The sequence below is a fragment of the Lates calcarifer genome, linkage group LG7_1 (genome assembly GCF_001640805.2).
Source record: "Lates calcarifer isolate ASB-BC8 linkage group LG7_1, TLL_Latcal_v3, whole genome shotgun sequence".
NCBI classification, from domain to species: Eukaryota; Metazoa; Chordata; class Actinopteri; family Centropomidae; genus Lates; species Lates calcarifer.
Window position 1 is genome coordinate 5694413 of NC_066839.1, and position 15844 is coordinate 5710256.

General features: G+C 37.4%; 3 protein-coding genes across 4 annotated transcripts; 2 read left to right on the forward strand and 1 right to left on the reverse strand.

Moving 5' to 3' along the window:
* Positions 1–28: 28 nt before the first annotated feature.
* Positions 29–2294, forward strand: knstrn (kinetochore localized astrin (SPAG5) binding protein). The gene is made up of 10 exons (XM_018682527.2): positions 29–95; positions 187–295; positions 640–681; positions 802–925; positions 1057–1086; positions 1166–1265; positions 1375–1489; positions 1583–1644; positions 1894–1968; positions 2061–2294. The coding sequence occupies exons 3-10, from the start codon at positions 660–662 to the stop codon at positions 2187–2189; spliced, it is 657 nt and encodes a 218-aa protein (XP_018538043.1). The 5' UTR covers positions 29–95; positions 187–295; positions 640–659; the 3' UTR covers positions 2190–2294.
* A 137-nt stretch (positions 2295–2431) lies between these two features.
* On the reverse strand, positions 2432–11635 carry LOC108887231 (adhesion G-protein coupled receptor G2). Of its 2 annotated transcripts, XM_051071773.1 has the most exons (18): positions 10974–11634; positions 10820–10886; positions 10565–10705; positions 10051–10089; positions 9799–9942; positions 9586–9624; positions 9260–9340; positions 8807–8960; positions 7670–7832; positions 6864–6998; positions 6667–6777; positions 6534–6570; positions 6141–6241; positions 5918–6039; positions 4284–4552; positions 4049–4142; positions 3667–3950; positions 2432–2954 (listed from the first exon to the last, which is right to left on the reverse strand). In XM_051071773.1, the coding sequence occupies exons 2-18, from the start codon at positions 10881–10883 to the stop codon at positions 2791–2793; spliced, it is 2142 nt and encodes a 713-aa protein (XP_050927730.1). In that variant the 5' UTR covers positions 10884–10886; positions 10974–11634; the 3' UTR covers positions 2432–2790. The 2 variants fall into 2 exon arrangements, with proteins under 2 accessions (XP_050927730.1, XP_018538041.1); XM_018682525.2 differs by having other exon boundaries at positions 4049–4552; positions 10974–11635.
* Positions 11636–13373: 1738 nt separating this feature from the next.
* mtif3 (mitochondrial translational initiation factor 3) lies at positions 13374–15694 on the forward strand. Its single transcript, XM_018682530.2, is given in 5 exon segments — positions 13374–13490; positions 14350–14517; positions 14519–14807; positions 15033–15184; positions 15355–15694. Coding segments are annotated over 4 exon segments (861 nt in total). The 5' UTR covers positions 13374–13490; positions 14350–14352; the 3' UTR covers positions 15610–15694.
* The last annotated feature ends 150 nt before the right edge of the window (positions 15695–15844 follow it).

The window sequence follows — 15844 nt, forward strand, 5'->3', positions numbered from 1 at the left end:
TTTAGCCGCCTCCACGCATGCGCAGAGCAGTCCAACCTGTAGATACTACTTTTCTCTGCTTGTTTCGGTTACTGCAGCAAAGTAATCTCGACAAAGTAATGTTTATAAAAGATGTATAATGTTTGTAAATTGATTATTAGAACCGTTTGACACATCGGATATCCAAAATGTTCTTTATTTATACAGGAAATAACGTAAACAGACCGGAACTGACCACAGAGGGCGGGACGTTTTTAAAATTGGTGCGGCGCTGTTTGGACTGTTGACAACTCTCACATTTAACGTATCCATAAAGGTAGGCATTTCTGTTGTATTACTGAATTATACCGCACGTATTAGTATCTTTCAGTTATGTTGAACGTTTTGACTTACAATCAAGCCCAATCTAACTACAGCTTATTAGTGTTACTTTTTGTATTCCTGTACTTAGAGTTGTTTTTGGGAAAATCGCACCAAACTCCATTCAAAATCTGTCAATTTTTATGATCCGCGTAGGGCTTGTAAACCCATGGTTTAACTGTTGAATCTTGAAGCTGAAAAGAGCCTAACTAGTTAAATTATAGTCAAACAGCTGATTAGGTAAAGATGTCCAGGTTAGACTAAACTCTAACGTTACTAATCAGATTATTTTCAATACAGGTGTTGTCACTGACAGAACAATGTCTTCAAAAATTCCCAAAGGTGAGCCGAATTATTCAGTAGTTATTTTTTCACTTTGCAGGCCGTCAAACGAACGTGTGTTTTCATTTAATAAAGTCTATCAATGCTGATGTCTGATTATCAATCTTATGTGTTTTCCAGGTTTGCAGTTACCTGCAGAAACGAAGAAAACTGGTCATAAAATTGAATCCAAAGACACCGCAACAGCAAGTGCTGCCCAGAAATCAGATGGAATCCTTAAACCTCAAAAAGAAAATGTACTAAGGTGTGAAAAAAGTTAGCACGTACACAGATGGCAGAGAGAGTCACTCTTAAATCCACTAAAGCAGGGTGTAATGCTGGACTCTGTTTGTTTGCTGTTGAATTAAAGTTTTTTTTTTTATCTTTGTCTTGCAGAAAAAATGTTGCTCCCAAAGTTCATAAAGGGTAAGTCACACATTATACTGCACATCCAGATCATGCAGTAGGCTTCAGGCTTCACAACTTATGTTGCACCCTTCCACAGTATCTCCACCAGGTACGGGCAACAGGCAGAGCTCAAAGAGCAAAACCAGCATTTGATGACTGTCAACGAGGAGCTGCAGAAGAACCTCACAGAGACACAGGTACAGGAAGCCATTGTGATGAAGGACTTGTGGGATTGTATCAAAACTTGGTTCTTGTACCAATACTCAGGTGTTGTGCTGCTTCGCTAACGTCCTTGTTCTATTGCAGCAAAGAGTAGCTGAGTTGGAGCTGCAGTTCAGTGACCTTGAAAAGGAGAATGCAGAGGTACAGAAAAACCTGAAGGACTGCCATGTTCTCCTAGTCGCAGCAAAAATAGACCCAGGTGAGTATAAATATCCCCAATTTCAAAATGTGTTTTTGTCTGCCCAGTTTCAGTGGTCGCTTGATATTAACATGAAATTTTTGGGATTCTTAGTTTTAGGAGAAAGAGTTGGAGAAGCTGCACAGCAAAATGAAGATCAGAGGAAAGAAGCTATGGTACATATTCTTTATTTCACTTTACTGATGTTATATATATTTACAGTCATGTTTGATATTTGTTAAATGCTTAATCAAACTTCAAAGTACATTTGAATCAAATTCCCACAAATAACTACAACCTGGGATATAGTTACCTTCTTAAAAGTCATTTAAATCTACAATATACTTGTATTCTATACACACAAGCTTTTGATTCTTATAGACAATACCATCTAGTCAACACATCTTCTCTTGTTTCTGTTTCAGAGTGTCTCTGCAGACCTGCTGAGCGAATTAAGGACATTTGGTGACACTGCATCACAGCAACGGGCTCGGCTGGAGGTGAGTGAAAATCCTTTAAACTCTTTGTATTGATGACTTTAGGGATGTTTTTCCAGTGTGTTTTAAATGTCCCCTCTTTTACACACTGGTAGGAAATCCAAACAACACTGACAGACCTCACTAAAGCTCGAGAATGTATGAAGCATGAAAGGGAAAGCTTTACCCAGGAGGCTGCCGAGATGGAAAAAGCTCTCAAGGAAGCAGAGGCTCTCTTACTGTAAATGTACAGTAATCTCTCAATTTAAACTTGTGTATATATAAATGTTAAATGTGTATTTTTAACTGTTAGCATGACTGAAAATGAATAAAGGATTCTTATTTCCTCATCTCTTGTCATATTTCAGTCAAAGAATGCGTTTACACACTGAGTTCTTATGGCTCCAACCAAATATTTTGAGTGTCACCTCATTTAGAATTACGCATATTTTGTTTATTTTTACAGTGTATTTACAACTTTCATCAACTCATCAGTTTCATCATTGAAAAATCTGCCTTGATCTGTTTGATTCTTGCATCGGAAGAATGGTAAGAAAGTCATAAATTTAACTGCATATGAAACATACAGCCTTCTCTGATACTTACTGTATAAATTCTAAATCAAATTCTGGTACCAAGATAAATAAGGTAATATTAAAGCAATTTCCCTATAGTAATAATTAGCTATAAATATGTCAGGTAAGAAGCCTGTTATTGCAGCAGTATATTACAATTTTTTACGTCATCACACTCTCCAGTTTATGCTTTGTACTTGCTTATAGTCTGCACCTCAAGTCAACCGTGTGTTCTTCATCACTCCTCAGTCCTCATTCATTTTCCAGGGCTTTATTTTTTGTTTGGTGGATCACAGTAAGGGTTCTCGAAGAGATCTAGACCAGTTTTGAGGGTGCTGACACTACTGGTGCTGGCCAAGTTTCTATCACCACCCTTGCCACTGTTTGTCTCCCCCGAGTGGCTGCTTTTGTAGTAGTAGATGAACAGGAAGAAACCTGCCAGGCAAAGAAAGATTGTCACTCATTAGGACAGGTTTTTGTAGTTTATCCCTATTTTACACTCATTGTTAAAAGGCAGGTTTATTTTTACAGTGTTATACATCCTCTTACTTCCACTGAATATGCTGTTTCTGTTTGCCTTTCAGATTTCAGTTAATGGGGAATAATACAAGGTTCAAAGATTTAGAAAAAATGAGTTTAAGTGGTTCATCCATCCATCCAATTTCATTATCGTGAACTGTATCATTAGAAATTATTGCTATATGCTGCTGGAAAGAACTGATAAAATTATAGTAAATCATAGTCAATACTTCTGTGCTAAAGTCTAATCCCAGGCTAAAACATGCTGTAAACAGTTACATATTATGAAAGTTGATATGGTAAATGTGTAAACCAGTAATCGCCTTTATACACACGCAGCGGATACAGATCAACACTGGCATTCATTTAGAGTGATGCCTCTGTTCTCCTAGGAACTATAAATCAAATATTCACTGTCTCTTTAGCTCTTTTCTGGTCTCCACCAACTCCTGAGCAAAATATGTGGCTCTTTAACTACTATATTCTCCACTATGTTCACCAGGTAGTCGCTAACTTTGCCTGTCTGCTGTTTGGTGGTGGGCAGGTAGTGAACAGTGGATTTATCAGAATTAATAAAATTATTAATTAAAGCAGCCTTTGAGGAAAGTAGAAAAACACTGTTGAATACCTTGAAATGAATTGAGGACTGTGAAAATGTAGTAGGATGGGATCAGGAAGATACCGTAGGCGAAGAAGGCAAAGCCCCACGTGATACCCAGCATGCAACACAGCCCCATTATAGTTACAATACTTTTGCCATTTCTGTTAACTTGTTGGGTGGCAGCTTTGGCCTTCCTGAGGCAAAAGAGCCAGGACAGTGTGATGATGAAGCTAGTGAAGGTGAAGAGGAAGACCAACGAATAGTAGCCGATGTTGACGATATAGTGGACGTCATTGTCTGTTATCCAGCACCTTGGGACAGAAGAACGTCAGTAAAGGAGAGGAAAGACGGCTCTGTGGGATGATACTGTACGTTAAATATATGACTCTATAATAACTTGCTGACTCACATGGCCACGTTGTCTGCAGGGTCATCAGTGTAGATGATTTGTTCACCATATTTTCCTATGATGAGCAGGACAATCCCAACTAGACTGGGTGTTACTGGAAATGGGGGAAACAATAACCAGTTAAGTGCAAGTGTCTTGTTCACGGTTGGACCAAACAGCAAGGAGAAACGTTTGCATTTATCAAGGCCAGAGAGTGTTTCTCTTCTCAGAAAATGACATATTGACATGAACTCACACCAGCTGACGATGGAGACTTTGAGTATGTAACGATGGATTGCAATTTGGCCGCCCGTGTACAGCTGGAGGCAGATGTGGAAGGCCTGAGCGGCAAACCACGTGAAAGTGGCCAGCATGAAGTAATGCATGAGAGCCGCCATGATCTTACAGCCCACAGAGCTCTTCAGTTTCGCCACAAAGTTGTTGATCAGGAAAGTGAAGTTAAGCAGCAACATGGCCGACACCAGGTGGATCAGGATCCTCGTGGATTTAGTGGCCTTGGTCTTCCTGTGAGAAGAGATAAACAGAGAAGTCAGTACGCTAACATTTCTTTTGGGTGCTCATGACTTTTTGTTTGCAAATAGAAGTATATGTTTTCAGGATTACACTGGTGAAGGAGTTAAATATGTTGTCAACAAACAATTTCCTTGTTATTTTGGCTAAGAGCAAGCCGAGATCAAGTGATCAACAGATTAGTTGCTATAAAAACTAATCATTAACTGCAGTTCAAGAGAGCAGAAGTGCTGCCTTTCACTTGAATCGGCCAAAAATAATAATATTACATTAGTAAAAATACATGAAAACTATTTAATTCAATTCAATTCTTTATTGTCATTGTCAGTAACAACGAGATTCTGACATCTCAACAAATGTCAAAAGTGACATAGCAAAATTAAATTTAAAAAGTGCATATGTGTAATATATATACAGTGTATTCTATCCTAACACAGTAAGACAACAGTTCGAAAAAGGCACAGTCACAGCATCAGAAGGATCAACCATTTAGCTGCAGCAATGCAAATTGTTACCATGTGTAATTCATTCAAATAAGTTTGAGGCAGTCATAAATGTTATTTAATTAGCTACCTGTGCTAATAGCATAGTTTTGAATTAATTTCCAGTATAATAAACAGTGATTTTTATTGAGTAGTTTTAGGTCTATTGGAGATAAAAGGTAGGAGAAGAGACTTCAAACACTGAAGGAAGATAAACTGTCTCTCAGTGATGTTTGTTTGCAGAAGCTGGTACAGTATTTACACTAAAATATTCCTGTGACCATACACGGTGAGTAAAGGCACTGATGTGCTCTTATGCTATTTGCATAAGACATTCATTATGTAAACACAGTTTTTTTCACATAATGCTTCAACAATGATGCTGCTGCTTATTTCCCTACTGTGAATATTTTAACATAAAGTGCCACAGTGTTGCCGTTCTGGAAAGCAAACTTATTTACATGAACTTTGGCCACAGTAACCACTGTGTAACAGACTGTTCACTATTATCCCCTTCTCAGTACACACCCTTTCCTTGCTTGTAAAAAGTATCTTTGGCTACATCTTTCCAAAGCAACAGTGTTTTTGTTTTTCTGTTGAACACCTGTTAAACCTACCAGTAAACAGTGAGCATCTAGATACACACTTGATTTTTAAATTTAAGCTTGAAGATATGGAGCTGAATGAAGACTTTTTATGGCAGAAAATGTGGAAGTTAAGATTTAAAAAAAGCATAAACCTTTATTTTCAAGCATGCATTTATAAACAATATGCTATTCATTAGATCTATTTGAATAGCAAGCACAGTATACATAAAAACATGGTGAATAACAATAAACCAATAAAAAATGAATACATGCAGTTCATTTATTGTTACCTTATGAGGAAGTGCATGAAGAGGACTATGCTGAGGAAAAAGATGGACAAGCCACAGCCAACTTGGGTGATGATGGTGAGATTGCTCAGATCAGAACTCGAAATGGTTTCATTTAGGGGCGTCTGCAAAGGAGCAAAAAATACAAAATATTAAGGGGGGAGTGCAAATGAAAGGAGTGATGCTTAATATAAAGTTCAAATATTACAAAAGAAGTAAAACACACCAATAAGATAGCGAAGAATGTCAAATGTGAACACTGGCACGTAATGTTGCTTCCATTTTTCACTGTCAAACATCCCTCCTCAGTCCAGTTTGGTCGACTACCTATGAGAGAAGAGCAACACGATGAGAGTAGTAAACGTTTGTTTTCTGTAAAATAATCACAAAGAAATAGAAATATCCGATTAATGCCACTAAAACAGTCAACACACAAACAGTTCGGCTGTGAGGACACACACACATTTGGAAGATTTTTGGATGTTTTTATCTGACCTCGCTCAGCTCTGCTCACAGTTTTTTACACAACAGCATCACTAATTAACAAATACGTAATAGAGTAGTATTACTCCTCTGGTAGTGTGGACCAATCTGAAATTTGCCGCAGTGTCTTACGAACCTTCACCGTTCCATGAATGACAACTTGGAATTCCTTTCTGTAAACATCAGAAACACAGAACTGCTCTAAAGATGTGGCCTTGAACTGTAAACAAAATTTAATGTACATTATGCACTTTTCTTGTTTAACTTACATATTCTGTGTTCCAAAAATTGACGTTTATCGTGTCTGTGAGATTGCTGATAGAGGTTCCCATTTCAACTGCTAAAACCTCATTACCTAAAACAGTGCTGTTAAACTCATCCTGAAAAAAAGGGATAACTGTTAACATTATCGCACATGTGAGGTGTATCCATCATTGAGGGTGAAACTGGATTTTGTTTTCCTTACCGGAGCCATGTTTATGAATCGGAAAACGGCTGCAAATGGTACGCTGATGTTCGACTGGACAGCTTTTTCAAAAGCTTCTTTAGTCACGGTAACAGATCTGGAAAACTGAGACAGAGAATCTCTGTCCTCTATAATCTGCAGGAAAGAGCATAACAGGTGTGTTGTCAAAATAGTACAGTGCAGTTCATTACTTCAACTTTACGTTAACATACTGTCAAAAAAAGTATCTGCAGTCAGTGACACTGAAAGATCCAGAAAGTTGTTTCCTTTGAAACCCACGTACTCTATGTGAGCCCCTGTAGCCATTAACATGCACTAGTTAACACATAATAAAATCAAGTTTAGTCAGCCTAGACTTACTGAGAACCACATTTTTTTGACTGTTGTGCAGTCATGAAGCAAGTATTCAGAAAATAGAAATATGTAGTGACCTAGGCAGAGTGTAAATACTTAAAAATAAATCAAAGTTTTGTACTAGTGCAAATGTAATTTCACTGTTCTGCTGTTGTGGTTTTAGGAGGAGTTATATACAGTAACTATATCTTGACAAACAGCAGTTAATCCATCAGCCCAGTACTGCTGTGCAGCATCTCTGCCAATAGCACAAGTTGTGGTCATTGTAATGTTTATATTTCTGTTAATGTATGAATGAAACAAATGAGATACAACCTGTTAATTTGTGAGTTTCAGAGTTGTTGAAAAGAGTCATGGCAGCTGTTTCCCTGTGCCTCCAGTCTTTATGCTAAGCTACTTCAAGTTACTGACACAGCACACATATGAAGGTCAGACAAGAGTAATTCACCCACACTTATACTGTCATTTGGAGATATATAAGCAAAGGAGACTTCTTGTACATCCTCAGGCTGTGTTTCTTTCACTAAGATACCAGTCACTCCTTCTCCCGCAGACAAAGCAACCGAAGACTCATTGATGGAGGCGGCAAGTTCAGCCATTGAACTCATTACTTTACTGTTGACAGATGAAAGAATATTCATGCGTTATAGATATGAAGTATCATATGTGGGGAAAAAAAGGTGTCAAATACTTTTTTTCATTGTTGAAACCTGAATATATTCAATGCCTCATAGCCTCATACATTAGGCCTATTTAAATCTCAGCTTTTAACCAGGTAGAGTTGTTTACATGAACTGCTAGTATAGTTCCACTAACTTGCTGAACATGTTATGTTTCCTATAATTTCTTCTCAATAGAAGTTTCCTGCTGGTTTACAGTGGGAAATGTTAGGTTTGCATTAGCAGTAACAGCTCCAATTAGCAGCCGATAAGCAGCAAAATCAGGCTGATATCTGGAGTAAAACTAAAGCTCGCCTTAGCATGGCGTGGCGTGGCTACAATAGACCAACTTGGACTAATGGAAAAACCCTACTCGATAACATCGACACCACTCCCATGTCTCATGTGTTAAGCATGTACCTGGAGCACGAAGGTGATTAGCTTAGCTTAGCATAAAAGCAGCTAATGGTAAAAAAATGCAGCAGCTTTAAACACACTGACACACACACATCTTGTGTGCTTAATTCACACACGAAGAAAAAAGGAAAATTTGTGATTTTACATGCTGTAACTCATTTCTTGGTGGAGAACGGTGACTTCACACTTCACACTTCACACTGTCTCATCACACAGTGAGTTTGCCAGGCAAATTGTCCTGTGCACATTTCTGTTTGTGTATAGATTAAACAAACAAGATTCTGTATAATGAGTTAAACAGCGAGCTTTACAGGTGCTGTTATGCAGGGTTTTTTTTAACTAGCTTTGCTGCTTCACCCTGCTTTCAGTATTCAAGTTAAACTAAGCTAATCACCCCCTTTCTCTAGCTCCGTAAAGGTTTTGGATATTCTTATCTAACTCTCAGCAAAAAAGTGAACAACTGTATTTCCCAAAATAACTTTTCACTGAATAAATTCATGGAACATGTCTTACGAAGCTTCATCTGCGTCGATTGGTTTCCCATTATTTGGAACTGTTGTATTCAGTTGAATTTCCACCTTGGGAATTTTCACTGGATTGTTACAGTTTTTACAGAGTTTGTTTGTTGCTGTCATATTGATGATGTACCTGTCCTCAACCTGTGAATCTGACAGGGATATCTGGTTTTATTTCAAGCGTCAACTAGCATTTTTGTCAACTTTTAATGGAATATAAATTAAGAATTTTCACCTCTGACAATTTAATTCATCAGATCATTTATAAAAAATCTTATTCATTACACATTCCTTCACAACAGTTGACATTACTGAGGTCAAATATATTACACACTAATGCATTGCTATCAGCAAAATAATACACGTTTGGACAGCTACAGAAACAACATTTACACATTATTATTGTTGTTGTTGTTGTTGTTGATGTTTTGCTTATCTGAAGGGAACTTACTGTCGTTACTGCAGAAGCTTTCATCATAGACAGAGTCCTTACATATGGTCTCTGTATGCAAACATCTAACCTGGCACAAATCTGTTAATGGACACACTGTCAGAATTTAGCACAAATCCACAGTAAAGAAGAAATATATGACATCATATACCTAGTTGGATAAAACAATATTACTGGGGCATGCCAGAAAATAAACATCTAAAATTATTTCATATTGTCTATGAAATTACTCATTTGAATCTATTAAATTGGTGAACCAAGGGTAGCTGATTCTGTTAGGGGTTGTAAAAAAGAAAGAAAAAAAAACATAAAAAATATAATTTTACCTGAGTCTGCACTAGTCTGATTGAAGACACACTCTGAACCTGGATCAGTAAAAAAATCACACACAAACAAACAAACAAACACATTTACTTTGCCCTCTTGCTCAGAATGCCTTTTGCTTCCACCCTAAATACGGTAAAGTACAATTTAAATTTGTAGTGCTCAACATAGACAAATTAAACTGGAAAATGTAAAATATAGTTATGTACAAATACCTGTGAGGTTAGCTACTGTGTTGTTGCACTGCGTCCCATTCAGGAAATACATCTGAAGTTTTTTGACGATATGCCATTTGGAAATGTACAGAAGATAAGAGCCATCCTTTGTATCCATTACAGGCTCGTATTTCCGAAACTTTTCTGTATATCAAAAACAGAAATACAGTTAGATTTGTATTTTTGTTGAAATGCTTATGAACTTTTTTTTAATCCAGTCATCTGTGAGTATTAGAAGTAAGCGGTACTCACGGTTTCCATTTTTCTGCAGAAACATGATGCAAGCTTTAGCTGCTTAAAGGTAAAGAAAATAGATCTTATTGTCTCACTATACTATAAGAGTACGACTGTACTACACTACACTGTAGTCTTACTCTCACATCTCTTACATGCCTTTATACAATATTTTACAGCTGTTGCCTCAAACCAGAATTACTTACAAACAAAATTCAATATCCATGAATTATAAAATCAGAATCATTTAGCCTGTAAATGTACTCTCACGATAGCTAGGTCATGAATAGAAGCCTAATTACATACATGTAGTGTTTTCACTCATGAGAAAATATATTGTTACTACCTTGTATTTTATCATCATTTTCAAAAATAAGTAAATAAGGCTTCTACTGCATAGTTATTAAGGCTCACACTTCCTCACAGACTTAGGATGATGATTTGTTCCCCAGCAACAGCTATACTATACTATATAATCTGTGGTAAATCAACAACTACTGTAATTAAAATGTGTATCATAGTTTTGACTCACTCTGTATATATGTTTCTGTTGTGATGAAGCCATTGAAGTTATCAGCAACAAGAAAACATCTGTCAGCATTTTTGACCAAACACTGTCTTTCTTCACGCTTTTGGATTTTTTCTTTTTTCTGGCATTTCTCACAGCTAACACCTGAATCAAATAAAACAGCAAGTTACAGAAAATGCCATATTCTCAACACAATATCTGTTTCAGTTTCAGAGGAGAACAATACAATGGGATACACACACGCTTGTGTCTACTCACAAGCAGGAAAAATCCACAGAAGGCCCACCAACAAAACCCACTTCATCCAGCTCTTTTGTGACATGTTCTGTACAGTAGATAAATGACAAATATTGCTCCAAAGTATGTTTTCTGTGAGGTATTATCAGCCAAAAATGACCTGAGTAGTTCTTACCTTTCTCTGGATGAAGAAGCCTGACGTCAAAGCACTGGACAGCTACACTAAACCAAAGCAACTGAACATGTTGTCCAGATCGTCATGTTACCAGACTAACTTTGCATGGCTGCCCGCTGCAAAAAAAAATTTGTCTTGCAAATTCCCAGTTCCTGAAAGAGTCATGTAAGAAATTAATCTTGGTACCACTCGCCTATGCAAAGTAACACAAACAACATTTGGATGAACATGCACTGGTGATTTAACAGTACACAATGAACATGGCTGTAATATACCATAAGCTATATGAATAGCACTGTTGTCTGCTTAGGGTAAAACATATTGAAAATATTAAATATCTCTAGTACAAAACAAAAAAAAATCATGTAAGTTAACTACTAAATTTATAATATTCAAAAGCAATCAGTAAAGAACATATAGATTTGAAATTGAACTTTATTTCCACAGCTGTGACAAGCTAAATCTTATAAAATTTAACATGGATGGGAACTAAATATTGAGTCTAAATATATTTAGACTCAAAATCATCTCAAATTATGGTAACAAAAGACTGGAATCAAATAAATGAACCCTAAAGATCACACACATTCAAATTATTTCAGGGCTCAACATGGACCTATATACAATAAGTAACAAAGATTAAGAAACAAACCAACCAAACAATGCGCTCAATTCACAGCTAAAGCAACATACCCGGTTAAAGCTAGCTAGAGATAGCCACAGCTAGCCTCGACTAAAGCTAAATTTACTTACCCCAATAACTCTTTCCTGAAATTGAAATGTCTCAGTTATGGTATGTTTTGTAACTTAGTTTGTTATTCAACATAAACAAGGCAACAGTTAAATCCAGTCATGGAGAACAAAAACAGCCAAGCTAGCTCTGCTAATGATGTTCATTAGCCTAGCTTAGAGTAGCAGTAACCACCATTTTAGCTTTTAACTCCGGTGGTGTTCAACATTTTGAAATAGCTAAGCTTCTTTTAAATCTCTTACTCACTTGCAATCACTTACTTACCAGGGATTTTATTAACTTTGCTCTTGTATTTCTTATTTTTATTTTCCATAATTTCCAACTCTAATTTCTATTTAAATGCTTTTACATTTTGTCTTGATGCCTTTTACATCTTATGTAAAGCACTTTGAATTATCTTGTTGTGGAAATATGCTGTACATATAAATATTCCTTGCCTTGCCTTTAATGACTATTCAAAATAAATGACCCTCTTAAACATCTGTGTAAGTGTAAATTCACTAATTATATTCACTCCAAGGTGATTATTAAATAACAGTGGATGGACTGTTTTTTTTTTTGTTTTTTTTTTATTATTTTTCCAAATATCTAATGACTAATTGTTATAAAATTGTAAGCCAAGAAGACATAAAAAGAAGGATTAATATCCTATCTATTACAGTCTACCAATCAAACTAAAAACTTTTAACTCCTTTTTCCCAACTGCTTCAATCACGTGGCTGTGATGAGATACAGTCCATGGAAAACTCCAAACAGTCTGAGTGTCAATGTCATTCACATTATCACAGTCTCTCCCACAGAGCTGAAGCTGGCAAATTTTCCATGTCTTTTTACCTCTGAAAAAGAGACTATAACTTCTGGTACTGTCCACTGATAAGATCTCACTGATGAAGTATTTATAGCATCTAGTGAAAGAGAGAAACAACAACATTGGTACTTTCCACTGAATATATCTGGTTAAATGAGGTTAAACAATGCAAATTAGCCATAGGATGTGAAAAGCTCATTGACTGATTAGAGAACTGCACCTGCCTCATGCCACACCTGTGTTTTCTATCACAGTTTAGTTGATGCTTTTAGGAACATACGTGTCTGTGTTTGCCCCATCCAATGGCTCATATGTAGTGTTTTACCTAGTTTTACCAGGCCCTAAGGAGAAGCTAAATGACTATGCAAACAGGAAAATCGATAGAAAAATATGTACTCTTGATTAAGTTTGTGAATCTAGTTGTTAATTTTTCCTTTTAAAATGCATTTTCAAATCGATTTTTAAATCCTTTTGAATTAATTAATGTGATTTCTTTTTTAAAATGACATACTTGACAAATTGATTGTTTTTGCATTTCCTGCAAAGAGGAAATGATATGTTGTTTTGATGAGATAGGTTTGTGTAAAAACAGTATGAATTGGTATGCCATAACAAGAAGTATGTCATAATAATGGGATTTTGTTGTTGTTGTTGTTGTTGTTGTTGTTGTGTTATAACATGAAAATCACTAATTAAAATGTACCTTTATTGCATTAGGATGGAGACAAAAATATGATAAACAGATATCTCAAAACCTGGACTAGTAAAACTAAAACTACCTGGATGGCAGGTGAGAACATGCCTCTCTGTCAAAATGGATTAACGTTATGTTCAGCTTTGTCCTCAAGAGGGCGACACAGCGCATCTGTTCTGACTTAAACCAAATGAAGAAGTTCATGGCGGAAGAAGACACAGTCAACCTGGACCTGAGAGCATGAATAAACGACATTGACCTCCAGTGAGTAAAAAGCACAACTATCATAGATAAATCTGGGGAATATACTTCCTGGCGTGATTAGCGATTATTTCTGATTTGACCATCTGTGCCTGCGTTGATGTTTGTAACCCCAGGATCTCAGTTTGGGTGTAAACGGAGGACAAGGCAGTAGGCTACGTCCAGGACAACTTGTACCGAGTGACAATCACACCGAGGCAACATCAGTTCAACTGACATTGTTTCCATAACGTTACTCAGCTCTGGTTTCTGTAAGCGGCTCTCTCTGACAACTCCAAACTCCCTTTTAAAATCTTCAATTTTAATGTTTACATATTCATTCCGCACCCACTGAAGCATGATTTATACACTGCTGTATATTTCGTAAATCATCGAGGATATCTAATCAGTTCGGCATATTGTTACTGATGAATGTCCACTTAAATCTTCGTTTTTACACTCAATTTGTAGTGATCAGTAGCACCTGTGAGTGTTTTAACTACAGGCGCGTTGGCGAGAATCACAGGAGAATCAGCTTTGTTGAAATCCAAATAACTGTAAAACGTCTCATAGTAAATAAAGAAGCAAGTGTGGTGTATCCCGAATGACAGAGTTAATACTGATGATTTGAAAAAATGTCTATATATGATGTTTGTGGTCGGGGTATTGACATATAACTTAAGCAATCCTTAACTGGCCAATTTTTGAATGGACGCTGGTATGGCGGGGTTGCTAAGGAACCTGGCAGTTGATGCGTTGTTTTTGCAATATAGTCTGCAATATGAATATTATATGAATTCTATGAATATTAGGTGTAAGTTACTGTCAGATAGGAAATGAATTATTAATCAATGTCTACTGTCTCCTCTCTTTTTTTATTTAGGATATGTATGCAGGTTGTGTGAGGTGCGTGCTAAACCATGCAGTGAGAGCTGTGTGTGGTGTCAGTCCTGTCTACCGGACACCAGCATCAAGGTTTCTCAAATGCAGCGAAAGGTCAAACATCACTGCTGCCTCCTGGAGCTGGTCTTCATTCTCCACATCAGCAGATGGCATCGAAACAGACTCCTGCTGCACCAGAGAAGAAAAGGCAGGTGTTCAGAGCTCAAGGTAAAGTCAGCAGTGTTGGCCGTAAGATCGCTTATGAACTTATACGGGTGATAAGTGAGACAGGCGAGGACCTGGGGATCATGCACCGAGCAGATGTGATCAGACTCATGGATCGGCAGGGTCTGAAATTGGTACTACTCGATCAAAACAAAGATCCTCCCGTCTACCAGCTGATGAGCGGCAAACAGATCCATCAAGAGCAGCTGAAACAACGGGAGAAAGCAAAACCAGGTGTGTGGTGTAGTGGCAGAGACCCGTCCTACAACTTTAATATTCATATTGTTTGGGAGCTGCTTACAATTTGCAGACCAGACCATTTTTACAACAAAGTAGATTTGAACAAAGCCCAGAGCAGAATTTAATCAAGACGTTCCTTAAACATTGTACATGTTGTACGTGAAACAGTGCAACACAAAAAAGTCATACAAAATGGGACTGACTGTATTTTGTCCACAGCCACCGTGCAGCTGAAGGAGCTCACCTTTTCACCTTGCATCGCATCTCATGACCTCCACACCAAGCTGAAACAGGTGGAGAGCTGGCTGGAGAAGAAGAACCATGTTAGGATTACTCTGCGGCCGGGACGCAATGACCCTAAAGACAACCTGGTGAGGACAAACACACATTTATTTATTTTCAATCATTTAACCTTAAGGCTACCAGGGTGTCCCCAACACTCACCAAAATTAAGTACAAGTTTGTGTTGAGGTGTTTTTATTTTTTTATTTTTTGTTAATCTCAAATACAATATCTTACACGGAAAATCTTCTTTTCACAGGACACAACTTTAGAGCAGATGGTGCAAAAAATGAAAGTACTGGTGGGATTTGTTTCCAAGCCAACAGTCATACGCAACGGTCAAGCGGCCATGTGTGTCCTCCGTCAGGCGTCTGCAAAGGAAATCATGCAAGCAAATAAAGAGAAGAACAAGACGGCACCGCCTCAGTCTGCCGTCTCCAGTTCGACGACCGCTCAGAGCAACACGTCCCCCGTCAGCGCCACGGACACAACAGAAGGGTCCGTACCACAGTGATCCGATGGAAATAAAAAAAATTTCACAAAAACAAGGAGAAGTCTGTGCCTGAGTGTCACAGTTTGGTGTAAATATCTTAATCAGATTCTACCTGTTGTGTTGTGTAGTTATTTTACAAAGCTTGTTGTGTAATTATGATTCATTCAGTGCAAGAGACCAGCCATGAGTCCTCTGAAAGTGTATGAATGTGTATGGACCATGGTCTTTGAAGGTGGGGCCGAGCTACACTGGCACC

What these genes read in the sequence shown, in the direction of transcription:
- knstrn (XM_018682527.2), top strand. Translation starts at nt 660, where the DNA reads ATGTCTTCAAAAATTCCCAAAG. An exon ending in CAAAAAGAAAATGTACTAAG is followed by an intron (nt 926 to 1,056) that starts GTGTGAAAAAAG and finishes TTTGTCTTGCAG; the next exon opens with AAAAAATGTTGCTCCCAAAG. An exon ending in CGCAGCAAAAATAGACCCAG is followed by an intron (nt 1,490 to 1,582) that starts GTGAGTATAAAT and finishes TGGGATTCTTAG; the next exon opens with TTTTAGGAGAAAGAGTTGGA.
- LOC108887231 (XM_018682525.2), bottom strand. Translation starts at nt 10,883, where the DNA reads ATGTCACAAAAGAGCTGGATGAAGTGGGTTTTGTTGGTGGGCCTTCTG. An exon ending in AACAGAAACATATATACAGA is followed by an intron (nt 10,090 to 10,564) that starts GTGAGTCAAAAC and finishes ACCTTTAAGCAG; the next exon opens with CTAAAGCTTGCATCATGTTT. An exon ending in GATTCATAAACATGGCTCCG is followed by an intron (nt 6,778 to 6,863) that starts GTAAGGAAAACA and finishes CCTTTTTTTCAG; the next exon opens with GATGAGTTTAACAGCACTGT.